Source organism: Hemicordylus capensis, chromosome 14, assembly GCF_027244095.1.
Source record: "Hemicordylus capensis ecotype Gifberg chromosome 14, rHemCap1.1.pri, whole genome shotgun sequence".
Lineage (NCBI taxonomy): Eukaryota > Metazoa > Chordata > Lepidosauria > Squamata > Cordylidae > Hemicordylus > Hemicordylus capensis.
Genome location: NC_069670.1, coordinates 13,391,147 through 13,406,718, shown reverse-complemented (window position 1 = coordinate 13,406,718; position 15,572 = coordinate 13,391,147). Strand labels below are relative to the sequence as shown.

The window sequence follows — 15,572 nt, the reverse complement described above, 5'->3', positions numbered from 1 at the left end:
GCCCAACATTAGCTTTGCCAGTGCTGTGGGGGCTTGAATCATCCCCCCCCCCCAGCCCAGATCCAACACTCTCGCTTCATAATTACACCAAAGTTTGGCTCCTAAACTAACTGCAGAATGAGGTGCGGTCCTTATGCTTTTCCCATTCCCATTTTGGTTCTTTCCCCGCATTCGTTTTTGGTGGTGCTTCACCTGTAATTGCTGTGTGTTCAAAGGGTAGCTCAGTTACATCAAGTGACCTTGTAAATTCCGTCTCAAGGCTGCAGCAGTGAACACTTGAAGCTGCTGTCTTCTGAGTCCAGTCCTTGGTCCCTCTAACTCAAGATTGTCAATACTGACTGGCAGCAGCTCCCCAGGGGTTCCAGAGGGGCTTCTTCCCCAGCCCTGCCAGGCGATGCTGCCAGGGATTGAACCTGGGACCTTCTGCATACAAAGCACAGGCTCTTCCACTGAGCTATTGTTTCATCCTTGTTTGTAGTGGGGGATGGAGTGCCGTGCAGTGGTTAGAGCAATGGACTAGGAGAAAGGGGCTTGGGCTCAGATCGCCTACTCCGGGGCAACCCCCAGGACATCCACCCTTCCCACAAGGCCACTGCTATTGCTGGAAGAGAGAGAGAGAGAACGAGAGAAGATGGTGCAGGAAAGATGGAGAGTCACAAACTGCCTAAGCAGGAAATAAAATAAATTATATTCTTTGCCAAATACAGTGTGGCGATGGGGATGCCCCGTTGCTTGGGTCAGGGGCTCATCTTTGTTCAAAATAGTTCGTCCCCTGTTCCGAAACTGCGGACAACTAGCAGTATTAAAAATGCAAGTGCACCCTGTAACAAGACATCAGAAAATTAAAAAATAAACAAAAAATGGGGAGGGCAGGGGAAGAGAAGCCAATATGACAATGCAGCAAATGACAAAATCTGCCGCAAGGACCAAAGGGAAGTTGGCGCCTCTCCAGAAAGCCTTGAGGGACAGGCCTCTTGTTCTGCCTCACCTAACCCTTGGAGTAGCCGTGGCGAAGGACTTCTTTCCCCGGGAAATTGTGTGTGTGCCCGTATCATATGTTTGCTACCTGGCGCTTTACAGAGAATGAGAGGACGGGTCCCTGCCCCAAGGGGTGTACAGTCTAGGGACACAAGGGAGACAGCAGAAGGAGGGGAGGGGAAGGATATGCACTTATTTCCGCGAGACACACACACAGACGTAGTTACATTATATGTTCCACGGCGTTCTCACGGAAAGACAGTGAGCCCTGCTCACTTTCACTGAAACGAGCAGAACTTTGCTGCCAGATTAAGAGTTGCCTTTGGTTGGAGTTTGCTTCAATTTTTTTTAAAAAAGAGGGCACCTTGGCCCCCTGATCTCTGGAGTCTGCCTTGGGTCCTGCAGAGGCGAGAAGCTAGGAGCGCCTCCAAATTTATGGCCTGGGGGGCTTGTCTGTAGAACAGCGACGGCTATTTTTTAAAACAGCAGCTGACCTTCTCGCTTGTCAGGCGGCTGCCTCTTTGGAAGCCGCTATCTTCAAAGGGAGCGGCCGTCTGCCTGCGGGTAGGTCTTTTCCCCCAGTTAGGCGCGGAATCCAATGAATCATCCTTTTTTCGCTTGCAAGGGGATTAGGGACTGAATGTTCCCCCCACACGCCCTCTGTCCCTGTCCCTGTGCCCAAGAACAGGTAAACAACGATTCTCCCATCTTTCCTTCCCTCCTCCCCCAAAAGTTCATGGATTGCTTCATGATTGGCCGGGACCTGGTGAGACTCCTGCAGAACGTTGCTAGGATACCCGAGTTTGAGCAGCTGTGGAAGGACATCATCCACAACCCACAGGCTCTGAGTGCACAGTTCACAGGTGAGTGGAGTCAGCCCCACGGCACACTGGGGCACGTTGTGGACTAGCTGCACGAGAAGGCGGCATGGGAACGGGAGCACTTCTAGCGGAGGGCTTAGCGGATCGCTGCGTATTCTGTCCTGCAACTTCCAGAAAGAAGAGGAAAGAAATTAACTACTAAAGCGAGGAAACACAGATTTTGTATATGGAATACCTTGTGGCAGATAGATGAGGTTTGCTTCGTTGAGCAAAATGTCCTTCACATCTTATGTCACAGTGCTCAAAGTCTTACTCAAGGATTAATTAATTAATTAATTAATTAATCGATTTTTATACCGCCCTTCCAAAATGGCTCAGGGCGGTTTACAATTAAAGCAGAAAAAATCAATAACAATTAAAACAGGAATATAAACATAAACATCAGTTAACGATTAAAACATCATAAAAAACAATTAAACAATCAGAACAATTAAAACCCTGAAAACCAGGTTATAATATTAAAACAATTAAAGCTAATTAAAAACCCTGGAAGGCCAGGCCAAACAGATAGGTTTTAAGGGCTCTCTTGAAGGTCAACAGAGATTGCGGATTTCTGTCGGGAGTGCATCCCACAGCCCAAGAGCAGCTACAGAGAAGGCCCCGCCTCTAAGTCGCCACCAAACGAACCGGTGGAGACGGACCTCCTCAGATGTCCTTAACTATGCGGTGGGGACCATGTAGAAGAAGGCGCTCTCGAAGATATTCTCGGGTTAGCTTTGCATCAACCCTGCAGGATAGGGCCCGCATCACTTTCCCAATAGCACCAACGGTGGGGTGGGTGATAATGGCCAGTTAGGAGTGGAACCTCCATGTTTAGAGGCAGTCTAGCTTGGAGCATGCCGGGACGGCCCCTCCTGTTTTGCACTAAGTGTAGTGGCTACTGTGCCTTATGCCAGGAGAAATGTGAAGGTAGGGACTGACTCCTCCGCTCTCTCGCAGGCGTGTTGCAGCTGCTGCAGTCCCGGACGTCCCGTAAGTTCCTGGCTTGCCGCCTGACGCCAGACATGGAGACGAAGCTGCTCTTCATGACCTCTCGGGTAACTCGGAGCTGCCTTTGCCGGAGTGTGTGTGTGTGTGTCTCCGGGCAGGAGGAGCGAGTGCGAACGGCCGCCGTGGGGACTTGCTTGCCACTTCTACCCTGGATTAAGCAGGGAATAATGTACTTTGTTGCTAGGCGACCATGCAGACCCCCCCCATGGCCGCTAGTGGGGAGCATTCGAAGACCCCTTGTGGGATTCCCACCAGCGCCATCCCGTCTTCTCCGGGCTCAGCCAGTTTGCACCTGGCTTGGCTGTTTGCATGGTGGCAACTCTGGCTCCTTAACTGAAAGTGGTAGCAGGGTGGGGGGTTGGCACCTCCACCCCTAACAGTGGCTCAGTTGAGCCTCCATGCTCAGAGGCAGTCTGTCACCGCAGACCAGCTGCCGCAGAGCGCAACAGTGAAGGAGGGCTTTCGCCTTTTTTTGCCTGCTTGTGGGTTTGCTAGGAACATAAAAAGCTGCCACCTACTGAGTCGGGCTGTGGTCCATCTAGCTCAGCATTGTCTGCTCTGTCTGGCAGCGGCTCTCCAGGCTTTCAGTCGAGATCTTTCCCAGCCTGGCCTGGAGATGCTGCCAGGGATTGAACTGCGTGCAAGGCAGATGCTCTACCACTGAACGATGGCCCCCACCCCTGTTTGGCCACTGTTGGAAACAGGATGTTGGACTGGATGGGACCTTGGGTCTGATCCAGAAGGGCCCTTCCTGTGGTCTTAGGAGTAGTTTTGCTGATGCTGCCAGCCTGGGAGGAAAGGCATGGGCCAGTCAGGCTGCCAGCCAGAGCTGTACAGAGAGCAGCCGTGCCAGGTGAGAAGCCGGGCAGGCTGTGAACTGGGAGTCCAGCTTCAGATCTTTTTTCCAGGGACATGAACCCCCACATTTCTGCCCTCCCCTCCCCAAAGCGGGCCGCGGTCCGACAGCCTGTGTCCTTCCCCTCCAGGTCCGCTTTGGCCAGCAGAAGCGCTACCAGGACTGGTTCCAGCGGCAGTACCTCTCCACCCCGGACAGCCAGTCCCTGCGCTGCGACCTGATCCGCTACATCTGCGGGGTGGTCCACCCCTCCAACGAGGTGCTGAGCTCCGACATCCTCCCTCGCTGGGCCATCATCGGCTGGCTGCTCACCACCTGCACGGTAAGGCGGCTCAGATGGGCATGCGCTGGGTTGGTCCCTACGGGCTCTGCTTTGGAGAAGGCTTTGTGTGCACATCCGACCCGCAGACATCCTGGTTTTGGGACTGATTGATTGATTGATTTACAGGCAGCAGGCTTTTTGCGTTCCAGCCAACCTTCCGTTTGTGGGCGTGTCTCAGAGTCTTGTTGGATTTTGTGTTTTTCAGCTTCTGGCTGAAAAGCAGCAACCTTTTGCTTTTCAACCAAAAAAAAAGTTCACAGAGCAGTTTGGGGGAAAAACAATTGGTTCTCCACAACAAGGAGCTCACAATTCATCCTGCCCTTCCTCCAGGGAGCTCAAGGCAGCATGCCTAGTTTCTCCTGGCTCTCTGTTTTGTCCTCACGACAACCTTGTGAGGTAGGCTGGGCTGAGAGAGGGAATACGAATAAGATGAATATTTATATGCCGCTTTTCAACTAAAGTGGCTCAAAGCAGGTCCTGGGCTGAGAGAGGTTCACTTTTGCAAGGAAGGGCTCATTCTCCTTCCCAGGGGAGAGCAACTGCCCTTTCCGGACCAGCACATGTTCTTCCAGGGGCTGTTGTTGAGGTCTCCCTTGGGTTTCTTTTCAGATGGTGGGCCTCTTGCGGGCAGATAACTACCTTTTAGGTCCCCTTGTGGCATGCAGCTTGGGAATCCCCCCAGCTGTCCAGGCCAAGAGGCACCTTTTCAATTGGCTCTGTTCTGTCTAGCAGGGGGAGAGCAACTGTCCCTCTTCAGCCCAGCATAACGTCTCCCCCACCCAACCCCAGTGCTTGTTGCTGGGGTCTCCCTTGGCTTTCTCTTTAGCCTGCAAGCTCTTTGGACATAGTGAACCTTCTACAAGGCCCCCTTGCAGCCCTCCGTATGAGAATCGCCCCTGCAAACTGGGCCAGGATTCTCCTTTTCCAAATGGAGGTTCTCGTGTATTGAACAGGGGGAGAGCAGCTATCCCTCTTCAGCCCAGCAGAGCATCCTTCTGAAGGGAGCCTTTTGCTGGGGCCTCCCTTGGGTTTCTTTTTAGATGGTGATCCCTTTGGGGCAGGGGACCACCCTCAGGCTCTCTTGTGGCACACGATTTGGGAGTCAGCCCCACTCCAGCTCTGCAGCTGATTACCTGCGGCAATCTGGCTAATTAAGGTCTGGAGCCTGACTCGACGTGTCAGTCACGCAGCCCTCGTTCTGTTTGTGGGATGTTTACTGGACGGGATCAAGACAGAAAGATGAGAAGTGGCCACGTCGGGCACAGGGTGGGAGGCAGGGCTGCCGACCGACCATCCTGGCTGTTTAAAAAGGGCTTTCTAAATAGATCTGACAGAGCGTCACGTTCAGGCGAGAAGCAGAGGCCTCCCTACAAAAGCTATGTAGGGAGCCGTGGTGGAGGATGCTTGTAGGCAGAAGGGGTCCTCCTTCCTCCTCCCAAGACCCGTCTGTGCCTTGGCTTGCGATGGGGGCATGCTCTTAATAAATGTTGCATCTTCTGAGGACTCGGTGGGTGGGGCTCCCTTTGGCGCTGGTGATCAGGTTGCAAGGCTTGAGAAGAGGAAGCCCTCCCGGGTCAGGTTGCCTGCTGGTCCTCATGCGGGCCCATCCTCTCCTGTGGCACGTGGCTTGGAGTCCTTGGCAGCAGACCGCCTGACTCCTGAAGCTGCCTGCTCGTCTAGCGTGGGCAGTGCTTGCCCTCTGCGGCCCAGCGTGATTGCGGCTTCCCTTGGGCCACAGAGGGAACCCGTCGGCAGGATCCAGGAAACCCTGTCCGAGCTCTCTCCTGCAGCTGAGCTGCTTTGCCTGCGCTGTGGAAGGCCGCAGGTCCCCGCTGTGGCGGAGTTTCCAGCTTATCCTCTTCTCCCCCTTCCAGTCCAACGTCGCTGCTTCCAACGCCAAGCTGGCCTTGTTCTACGACTGGCTCTTCTTCAACCCCGAGAAGGACAGCATCATGAACATCGGTGCGTAAAGCCTTGACTGTGCTGGGCTCCTGAGTGTTCCCCTGGAGCTGCCTTTGGGCCAGGCTGCTGGGCTTCTCTGGGGGGCAGACCAGGGTGTGGAGGAAACTTAGGCATCCCTCCTGGTGCTGAGGGCTGGCCGCTTTGAATGGCGGCTGGATTGGGCCGGGGTTCCCCAGGAGTGGTGGCACCTCCCTCTGCCCCTCTTACGTGCCTGGGAGCCACAGTGGCCTCGCGCCCGTGTTACCTCACCGTCCAGAATCCAGCTGCTCCAGAAAGCTTCTGGACTCATACTGGGGGCAGCCTCACATGGGTCATGTTGCCGTCTCCCGCTACACCTTCCCGCTTCGTTTGCTCCCTTGAAACGCCGTTGCTTTGCCTTCCAGAGCCCGCCATCCTCGTCATGCATCACTCCATGAAACCCCACCCAGCCATCACTGCCACCCTGCTGGACTTCATGTGTCGGGTAAGATCCCTGGGGTGTCCGCCGCGGCACTGGCAGTGGGCAGTCGGGCCTGAGCTTGCTTTTGGGGGGGGGGGACAAAGCTGCCTAGTGGAGGAGTATGGGAAGTGAGAAACGAAAAGCACTCCCCTTTTCTCTCTTGTCAACCCTTCTCCTTTTTCAGATCATTCCTAACTTTTACCCTGCCCTGGAGGCCCACGTGCGGCAAGGCGTCTTCAACTCCCTCACACACATCGTGGAGAAGCGAGTCCTGGCGTAAGTGGCTCGTGTTCTTAAGAGGCTTCTGCCGATGCGGGCCCTTCTCTCCCTCCTCCCCTTCCTCCCTCCTCGAGGCCACTGATTCCCTCCAGCCCCGTCTCCTCTCTTAGTAAAAAGCCGGGGCAGCCGCGGGGATTGGCTTCCTCACAGGCCCTGGCTGCAGCTCCTTCTCTCTCGCTTTCCTAGCTCTGGCCTGGAAGCCTTGGCCCAGCTCAGAGCCGCTCCGCTTCCCACGCATTCCCCCAGCACCGGATTAACTGCCCAGATGAGCACGTTTGTGCTTGTGGTGCTTCAGGGAACCATGACGGCTTCCCAGCTGTCTTGTCTGTCTGACTCGTAAGGCCTCGTAACAGAAAAGCACCTCTAGAAAATGTTAAAAAAACCCAAACCTGCCCACCCGCCCCCAAAAGAGATTAGATGTCCTTAAAGATGCTCTCATGGAGGGTACATATATCAGTGGCAGGTAGATGTGAAAGATAAAAGAGGCATCCAGGTTATGTAGGAAGCTGGCTTAGACCAAGTCAGATGCTTGGAGAGCTGCTGCCGGTCAGTGTAGATGTTCCTGAGCTAGATGGACCAAGGGCCTGGCTCAGCAGACGGCAGCTCCCGGTGTTCCTACGACATGAAGGTGGCAGCGTTTGAGGGTGACTCCCTCCCTGAAAAACGGGACCCCTGCTCTTTGCTCCTTGGCTGGAAGGGCCTTAGGATGTCTTGTGAGGTCCAGCGGGGCCTGGCGATGAATTTGGAGCTGGGTTCCGATTCCTGTTCAGTCAGAGGACAAGCTGGGAGAAGTGAAGGAAGTGACCTTTGGCCCCTCTCCCCTTTTGTGTAAAATGGGGCTTGCTGGGAAGGTGGAAGAGAGGAAATGGGGCTGAAGTTCAGTGGCAGAGCATCTGCTTGGCATGTCGAAGGTCCCAGCCAGGTTTTCTCCCTGGCAGCATCTCCAGGCCGGGCCGGGAAAGACTCCTGCCTGAAACCTTGGAGAGCTGCTGCCAGTCAGAGCGGACAGTCCTGGGCTAGATGGATCAAGGGTCTGACTCAGTAGAAGGCAGCTTCCTATGTAAGGAAAAGACATTATCAAGAACTCCGTGGACACTGCAATCCTGTGTGTGTTTATCTGGGAACAAGCCCCATCGGACACCACAGGGCCTGTTTCCAAGTAAGCATGCATAGGACTGCGCTGTAAGAGTGGAGCTAGGAGCCTCTCTGCCACCTCTTCCTGTCTCTTCCTGTCCCGCAGGCATCTGGCTCCCCTCTTTGACAACCCGAAACTGGACAAGGAGCTGCGGGCCATGCTGAGAGAGAAGTTCCCGGAGTTCTGCAGTTCTCCCTCGCCCCCCGTCGAAGGTAGGATTGGGGGCTGGGGCAGAGGGGATCTGTGGCAAGATAGCTTGGCTCCCTCCTTCCTCCAGGACGACCAGGGGTGCTGTCGCCTGGCCCCCCAGGAAAGCAGGGAGCCACCCGGAGAAGGCTTCAGTGTTCGCTCTCACAGGGATTTCCGGAGGTTGTTGACTACAACTCCCAGAATCCTCAGCTGCTATGGAAGGCTTGCATACAGAAGGTTCCATGTTTCCTCCCTGGCGGCATCTCCAAGCTGGGGCTGAGAGACGTTCCTGCCCTGCAGCCTTGGAGAAGCCGCTGCCCGTCTGGGTAGACCATGCTGAGCTAGGCGGTCTGACTCTGTATAAGGCAACTTCCTGTGTTCCTAAGGCTAGGAGACACTACAGGAAATAGCCGTGCGAACTGCTTCTTAGTCCACACACTGCAGATGTGCTGCATGTCTGCCTGGTCTACCCACCTCCAAATAGAGCTGTCCTTGTGTCCAGTGCACCCCTGATGTCTCCAGTTCAGTTGTGTGGGACGTCCCCAGTGGGAGTGGACGTAGAGATGGGCAACGGAAGGGGATGGAGTCCAGGAACTGGAGGGGAGGAAGAGGAAGCCATCTCTCCTTGGAGAAGAGCCGCTGCCAGTCAGTGTAGACAGTACTGAGCTAGACGCACCGATGGTCTGACTCAGTCGAAGGCTGCTCCCTGTGTTGGGGTGACGGGGCCATCGCTCTGGGGCAAAGCGCCTGCTTTGCACGCAGAAGGACCCAGGCTCAACCTCCTGACATCTCCCGTTAAAGGGATCTTGGTCAGCAGAGTCCAGGAAGACCTCGGCCAGCCAGTCCGCAGACAAGACTGGGCTACCGTATTGACCTGTATAGGAGGCCGCTCTGAACGCAAGACGTGGCCTTGAAGATCGAGGTTAAATACAGGTGGTCCCAGTATTGACCCAAAAGAGAGAGGACTCTGAATTCAGATACGGTCGATGGACCAATGCTCGGACTGGGTTGAGGGCAGCTGCCCGTGAAGATCATATGGGGCTTCGGTGCCGTGGGGCAGGTTTCCGTCCCTTGTGTCCAGAAGGCGGGGTGGGTGGGGGCACCTCATCTGCTGCTTGGGATTCTGAAGGGGAAGAGAGTCTTCTGCCCTGACCCAGCCAGACTTTTAGAACGGGAACACCCAGGGCTGAAGTTTCTCAGCCTGGCTGCTCCCTCCTCCAGTTGCGTGAGCCAGGGTTGCCCTCCAGGGCAGTGGCATGAGCCCCGGTGGTCGCCTTGGCTGTGGCTTGCCCTGGCCTCCAGGGATGGACCGGGGAGGGGGTGGGCGGGGTGGGTTGCGGGGAGAGAAGCTTCCGGCAGGCCAGCGGCCCACCCCTCCACCTTCTCTCTCTGCCTCCTAGTCAAAATTGAGGAGCCCGTCTCCATGGAGATGGACAACCACGTGTCTGACAAGGATGACAGTTGCTATGACAACGCGGAGGCCGCCTTCAGCGACGACGAGGAGGACTTGACGAGCAAAGGTGAGCCTGGCCGGGCCGGGTGCCTGCGCCGTGGCCCAGAGTCGCTCTCTTCCCGTGGCCTTTCAGCCCGCCTGTCTGCACTCGCCCCCACCAGCACACGGTCTCCGGAGGAAGCATCCTGCACATGCCCTGGGGTGCTTGGGTCAAGAGCTGCCCCACTGCCTGCTATCTCTGCCTGAGTGTCTTGTGCTGTGAACCTAATGCTCAGCCAGGGACAGCAACAGGGGTTCCCCGGTGCTGTTGACTACAACCCACATCATCCCCAGCCAAGGGCCATGGCAGCTGGGGATGATGGGAACCCCCATGAAATGGTTAGGACTAGCCATGGTTTGGTGCCTGAACTCTCATTGTGATCCCCCAATCCTTAAGCACATAAGAACATCCCTGCTGGATCAGGCCCAAGGAGGCCCATCTCATCCAGCATCCTGTTTCGCACCGTGGCCCACCAGATGCCTCCAAGAAGCCCACCGGCAAGAGCTGAGGACATGCCCTCTCTCCTGCTGTGGCTCCCCTGCAACTGGCATTCAGAGGCATCTTGCCCCTGAGGCTAGAAGTGGCCTGTAGCCGCCAGACTAGTAGTAGCCATTGACAGACCCGTCCTCCTCTTAATTTGTCCAGGCCGCTTTTAAAGCCATCCAAGCTCGTGGCTGTCCCCGCATCCCATAGCAGAGAATTCTATGGATTGATCAAGTCCTTCCTTTCCCTGGTCCTCAATTTCCTGGCCTCCAGTTTCACGGGGTGACCCCTGGTTCTAGGATGGTGAGGGGATGAGAAAATAAGGGGAGTTGTTCCCCTTGACACTTCTAGCTGTATGCTCTTCAGACTCTTTTTTTGGCATTACTTCTGGCCTCACCTTATGTCTCCTGCCCGTCTCTTTGGAAAGTGGCCCTTTGTCCAGCCCTGAAACCTTGAAGAGCCAGTGCCTATCAGTGTAGACGATACTGAGTGAGATGGACCGAGGGTCTGACTCGGTATAAGGCCGCTTCCTATGTTCCAGTGGTTTTCTGTTAGGCGCGTTCGGGAAGACACCCCTCGAAAACCCTGGAATGCTGCCGCCTGTCAGTGCAGACGATAGTGAGGCGGACCCTGGGTCTGACCCGGCAGGAAGCCGCTTGCTCGTGGGGTGCTGAGTGGTCAGAGCTGCTTGCTCCAGGACTCGATGCGCGCTGTGGTCAATTCCACCTGCTTCCTCGGGCGCTGGAGACATCTGGCATGGTTAGCATGACGGGGCCCGGATGCAGCCGCGCTCCTTTCGGCTGCTCCTGCCCGATAACCGGAGGCGAGCCGCGAGGGAGCCCGGAGGGGGCAGAGGGGATGCCCTTTCTGCGTCTGAGCTTGGCTTGGAGAGGGAACGTCCTTGGCTCCTCTGCCGGAGAACACCCGGTGCCCTTCCAGGGCCCCGTGTCCGAGCACAATGCCGGAGGTGATACAGCAGGAAGCGCAGCTGGGAGCGGAGTCCCTCGGGGTGTCGCGGCATCCTCCCTGCTGCCTTTCCACGGCGCAGAATTCCTGGCAGCCAGAGCAAAACAGAAAGTTTGGCATCCCCCCAGTGCCTCTTCCGAACCCCCTCTTGCTGTCTTCAGCCTCCTCCCAAAGGTGGTCAAAGCTGCAGCTGGGCTGTACCACTTCTGTTGGGCTGTACCGCTTCGGGCCGCAGGTGGGGCTCACTGGGGTCAGGGCTCCCCTACCCAAGAAAAGTCCCCTCGGTGGTTCAGTGGTTAGAGCGTAGGGCTAGGATCAAGGACCCCCGGGTTCAGATCCCTGCTCGGCTGTGAAACGCACCGGGCGACTCTGGGTCAGTCCCTTCTCTCTCAGCCTAACCTACCTCACAGGGTTGTTGTGAGGATAAACATAACCAGGCTTGTTGCTCCTTGGAGGAAGAGCAGACTATGAATATAAAGACAGATACAATATGGAAGACGAACATGTCAAGGCAGAAAATGCTAGCTTTGCCTTCTTCCTGACGTGCTCGTTTTCTACGAGGAGGCTGTTTTTTTAAAGGGAGGGACATTCCATCACCCGCGCCCCGGCCTGTGCTCTCAAGTGGTACAGCCCAGGCAGAGGCTCGTGCCTTTTAGCCAGGACGGGCTCTCAAACCGACTTACAGTGAAAATCCATAGAAGGAAACTCCATAATTGGGGGCCGGTGGTGTCACATGCCGGAGGGGTGCGTGGGTGCGTGGAGGCAGCCGTGTGGTCTCGCGTGGCACTGTGCCAGATCCAGGCCCTTCCCTCCAGCGGGATCTGCAGCAGAGGCACCAACCCACACAGGCAGCCCTTGAGCCGAGAGGCGGCTCCCTTTTTGTCATCCAAGCTGTGGGTTTGTCTTCTTGGACCTGCTTCCAAGACTTGTGCTTTCCTTCCTCCGCTGCAGGGAAGAAGAGGGAATTCCGGTTTCACCCCATCAAAGAAGCCGTCGTTGAAGAGCCGGTGGACATCACGCCCTTCTTGGACCAGTTGGACGAGTCTTTGAAGGATAAAGTCCTTCTGCTGCAGAAGGGGAGGTTGGTGGAGGGCCGTGGCTGTCCGTGGCCTCAGTGCGTAGCCCTGAGTGCTCTTGTCTACCTCCTGTCCTGGTCCCTGCAGAAGCTGCACTAAGAATGCAGCACCCAAAGGTTCCTCTGGGCCAGCATCCTGCTTCTCACAGGGGCCAGGCAGATGCTGCCTGTCCTCAAAGGTATTCTGCCCCTCAACATGGAGGTTCCATTCGGGAGGTCTTGGATCTCCAGGCAGCAGGAGAAAAGGTGGCTCCTCGGCTTTTTGCCCTGCCTGTGAATTCTTGGCTGGGGTCCACTACAAGTCAGCTCCATCTTTCCCAGAACCTTTGAAGGGCATTGGGTGTTCTTGGAAACCTGGGACCGGATTCTTGACCGGGAAGTAGTGGTTTGAAAGGGGCGCACGGAGCATGGCTTCCCCATCGGTGGCACTCCAGATGTTGCTGAACAGTAGCTGGGGCTGGTGGGAGTTGTCCTCCAGCAACATCTGGCGCACCACAGGTTGGGGACCCCTGGCACAAAGGGTTCGCCATACAAAACAATGCTGTTGGGCATAAGAACCAGCCTGAGAAACGTGAGCCGCTTTGAGGCTCATCCTCCTTCCCCGCCTGCAGCCCTCGTGCTAGTGTGTGTGTGTGGGGGGGCAATTCCTGGCCCTGGATGCTCAGTCCAGGCACTGGGGGCTTCCCAGAGGACTCTCGCGTAGCCCCAATTGCAGACCTTCCTGGTGAACTTTCCACCGCACCAGAGCCGACACGTGTGAAGGGCTTCTCCGTGCGAACAGCAGCAGTGTCTTAGCAGAGCCCTCCCCGACACCAGCCAGTGATTTCAAGCAAAATCTGCCTTTCTTGAAAAGGCCCTTTCCTTGGGTTTCAGACGGGGGGCCGCGGGCTTCAGAGCAAGCGCCTGGCGTGAAGAGGAAGGAGACGCCTCAGCCAGAGCCTCGGGGCTGTTGCTCGCTTCTGTGCAGGGCAAGTCAGCAGGCAGACCCGACCAGGCTGGCCCGTCAGCCTCTGGCCCCGTCAGCAATGCTCGCTCGATATCTGCCCGGCCCCCGTGTTCCCCCCTCCTTGCTTCAGCGCGCGCTCTCTCTCCCCTAACTTGGATTTCCTCTTGTTTTGGGGCTGCAGCGATACAGAAGCCCAGTGTGAGGTCATGCAGGAAATCGTGGATCAAGTCCTGGAGGTAACTTGCCCATTCCTGGAAGCTCGGCGCTCCTGGCTAGTTCACTCTGTGCAGCGCAGGAAGGGGGGGCATGGGGGGGCACCAAAGCAGTGGGTGGGGTGTGTGTGTGTAAGAGCACATCTGTCTAAAGATGGCCTAGCAGTCCAGGCCTCAGGGCTGTACCAGATCCTCCAGCCACCACTCCTCCCAAGGTCAGCGCAAGGATTGCCAGGAAAGTTTGTTGCGGTGCGTCATTGTCCAGAATGTCTGTTTTGCCATCCAGTCCCGCGGTGCTGCTCTGGGTCTGGCGTCGTCCCTCGCTCTGGTTTTTCTGGCATTACGGGGCTCTGGAAGGGGAGAGCTTGAAGGATGGGGCAGGGGGAAACTTTACTGACGTATTGAGAAATCAACACTCTGCCTCCTTGCTAAAATCTCAAGGTGTCCGAAATCCTTCCGTGTCCAAAATCCTTCCGTGTCCAAAATCCTACTCAGCCATGAAACTCTCGTTGGGTGCCCTTGGGCTGCTCGCGCCATCTCAGCCTCGCTGACTTCACAGGGCTCTTAGGAGAATGAAGGGGGTGGCGGTGTGGGGGGGGGAGCCCTGCACCCCGTCCTGAATTCCTTGAAGGAGGAACTGGAGAGCAGCAAATATTAATGTTTAGAACATAGCAGCCTAAAACGGGAGCCCCTGCCAGCAACCTCTGCCTGTCTCGGCACTCCTGCCCTGTGCAAAACCCCGGCCTGACCCCGTTGCTTTCTTCCTCAGGAGGATTTTGACCAGGAGCAGCTCTCGGTCCTCGCTTCCTGCCTGCAGGAGCTCTTCAAGGCTCACTTCCGTGGGGAGGTCCTGCCGGAAGAAATCACAGAGGAGTAAGGGGTGCTCTCCCTTCTTGCCGGTCCTTCTCTGCCTGCCTACAGAGTAGCCCCTTCAGAGCGGTGTCTCGGCCCCCCTAGGCCCTTGTTCTCATGGAGGGAGCTGGCCTGGGTGTGGGCTGCAGGCCTGGCCCCGTGCTCCCTGGGCAGGGCCCCCAGGGAGGAAGGGGCTCCGCCATCGTCTTGTGAAGGGCAGCCACCTTTCCCCATGCCCTGGAAACACACACCTGCGGCATTGCTGGGGGCACTGAATCCATCCCAGAATCCTTTGCCACGTGCCTGTTTCGTGGCAGACAAGCCAATAAGGGAAGTGTTTATTAATGGGAACAAAAACCACCTGTTTGGTGACTGATGCTAGTGCCAGTTTTTGGCTGTGTCGATGGGTCTAGTGGGGTTTAGAAACCCACCTTCCCCATGCATGGCTTGGGCCTGACCGCTTCATCTCCACACAGGTCTCTCGAGGAATCTGTGGGGAAGCCGCTTTACCTAATATTTAGGTAAGTCTCTTCCGCCTATCTGCTCCCTCCCCTTGTTCTACCTGAACCTCTGCTGGGGCGGCGTCCCCCACAAAGTCCAGACATGAAATGCCTGGCCTACGGGGGGGGGGACGACCGAGACCTTCCTTCCTTGTGTTTGGAGCACCTCCGTGGCGCTGGAAATGGAGCGTCCGGTGATGGTGGCTGCCACAAGTTCAGTCTAATATATTTTATCAGCCACTCACTGACTCCCAATATGGCATTTTTAATATCCTGCCCTTTCCCTAAGAAGCTCAGGTCAACGGGCGTGGTTTTCACATGCACGTCCCCTTGCCTTTTATCCTTTAGAATGGGGGTTCTCCCGAGTGGGTCTGCGGGTGTTGCTGGACTACAACTCCCATCGCCCAATGCTGCAGGGGGATGATGGGAGTTATAGTCCAGCAACATCTGGGGAATCGCAGTTGATTGAGAGCTCCTGCTTGAAGACCAGACAAGGGGAGACTTCTCCGCACCGGAGGTAGCATTTTGTTCTGATGCTTTACCGGGGGTCTTCCTCTCGCCCCGCAGGAACCTCTGCCAGATGCAGGAGGAGAACAGCAGCTTCTCCGTGCTCCTGGACCTCCTGTCCGAGCTCTATCAGAAGCAGCCCAAGATCGGCTACCACCTTCTCTATTACTTAAAAGCCAGGTGAGGCTCAGGGGGTTTGGGGGAGCCTTTTCCACAGCTGCTTTTTTGTGGGGTGGGGGGGCAGAGAAGGGTCACCCAAGCACATCCCGCTTCTCTCTCTCTCTCTTTCTGGCTGAAAGAGCCGTGCTGAGAATCGCGGTGTTCAACCAAGCAGCAGGGCGTTCTTAACCTGGGGTCTGCCGTGGTTCGCGTTTGGATGGGAGCCTCCCTGGGCGCACTGTCAGGGTCCCCCTTAGTGGACGGGGCTGTCGCTCCGTGGAAGTGCGGCTGCAGAGGTCCCCGGGGGCCGCTTCCGGGCAGCATCGCCGGGCAGGCCTGGGAGTGGAA

At 56.4% G+C, this 15,572-nt stretch overlaps 1 protein-coding gene across 1 annotated transcript in view; it reads left to right on the top strand.

Annotated features, from left to right (window-relative positions):
* Nucleotides 1-15,572, top strand: part of INTS3 (integrator complex subunit 3) — a 62,660-nt gene that overhangs the window by 26,048 nt on the left and 21,040 nt on the right. Inside the window, exons 8-20 of the mRNA XM_053277458.1 lie at nucleotides 1,712-1,841; nucleotides 2,799-2,896; nucleotides 3,836-4,027; nucleotides 5,902-5,989; nucleotides 6,373-6,452; nucleotides 6,613-6,704; nucleotides 7,948-8,054; nucleotides 9,432-9,551; nucleotides 11,925-12,054; nucleotides 13,176-13,230; nucleotides 13,976-14,079; nucleotides 14,535-14,579; nucleotides 15,126-15,245. Of these exons, the coding sequence (XP_053133433.1) occupies nucleotides 1,712-1,841; nucleotides 2,799-2,896; nucleotides 3,836-4,027; nucleotides 5,902-5,989; nucleotides 6,373-6,452; nucleotides 6,613-6,704; nucleotides 7,948-8,054; nucleotides 9,432-9,551; nucleotides 11,925-12,054; nucleotides 13,176-13,230; nucleotides 13,976-14,079; nucleotides 14,535-14,579; nucleotides 15,126-15,245 (1,361 nt within the window). The remainder of the gene's footprint in view (nucleotides 1-1,711; nucleotides 1,842-2,798; nucleotides 2,897-3,835; nucleotides 4,028-5,901; nucleotides 5,990-6,372; nucleotides 6,453-6,612; nucleotides 6,705-7,947; nucleotides 8,055-9,431; nucleotides 9,552-11,924; nucleotides 12,055-13,175; nucleotides 13,231-13,975; nucleotides 14,080-14,534; nucleotides 14,580-15,125; nucleotides 15,246-15,572) is intronic.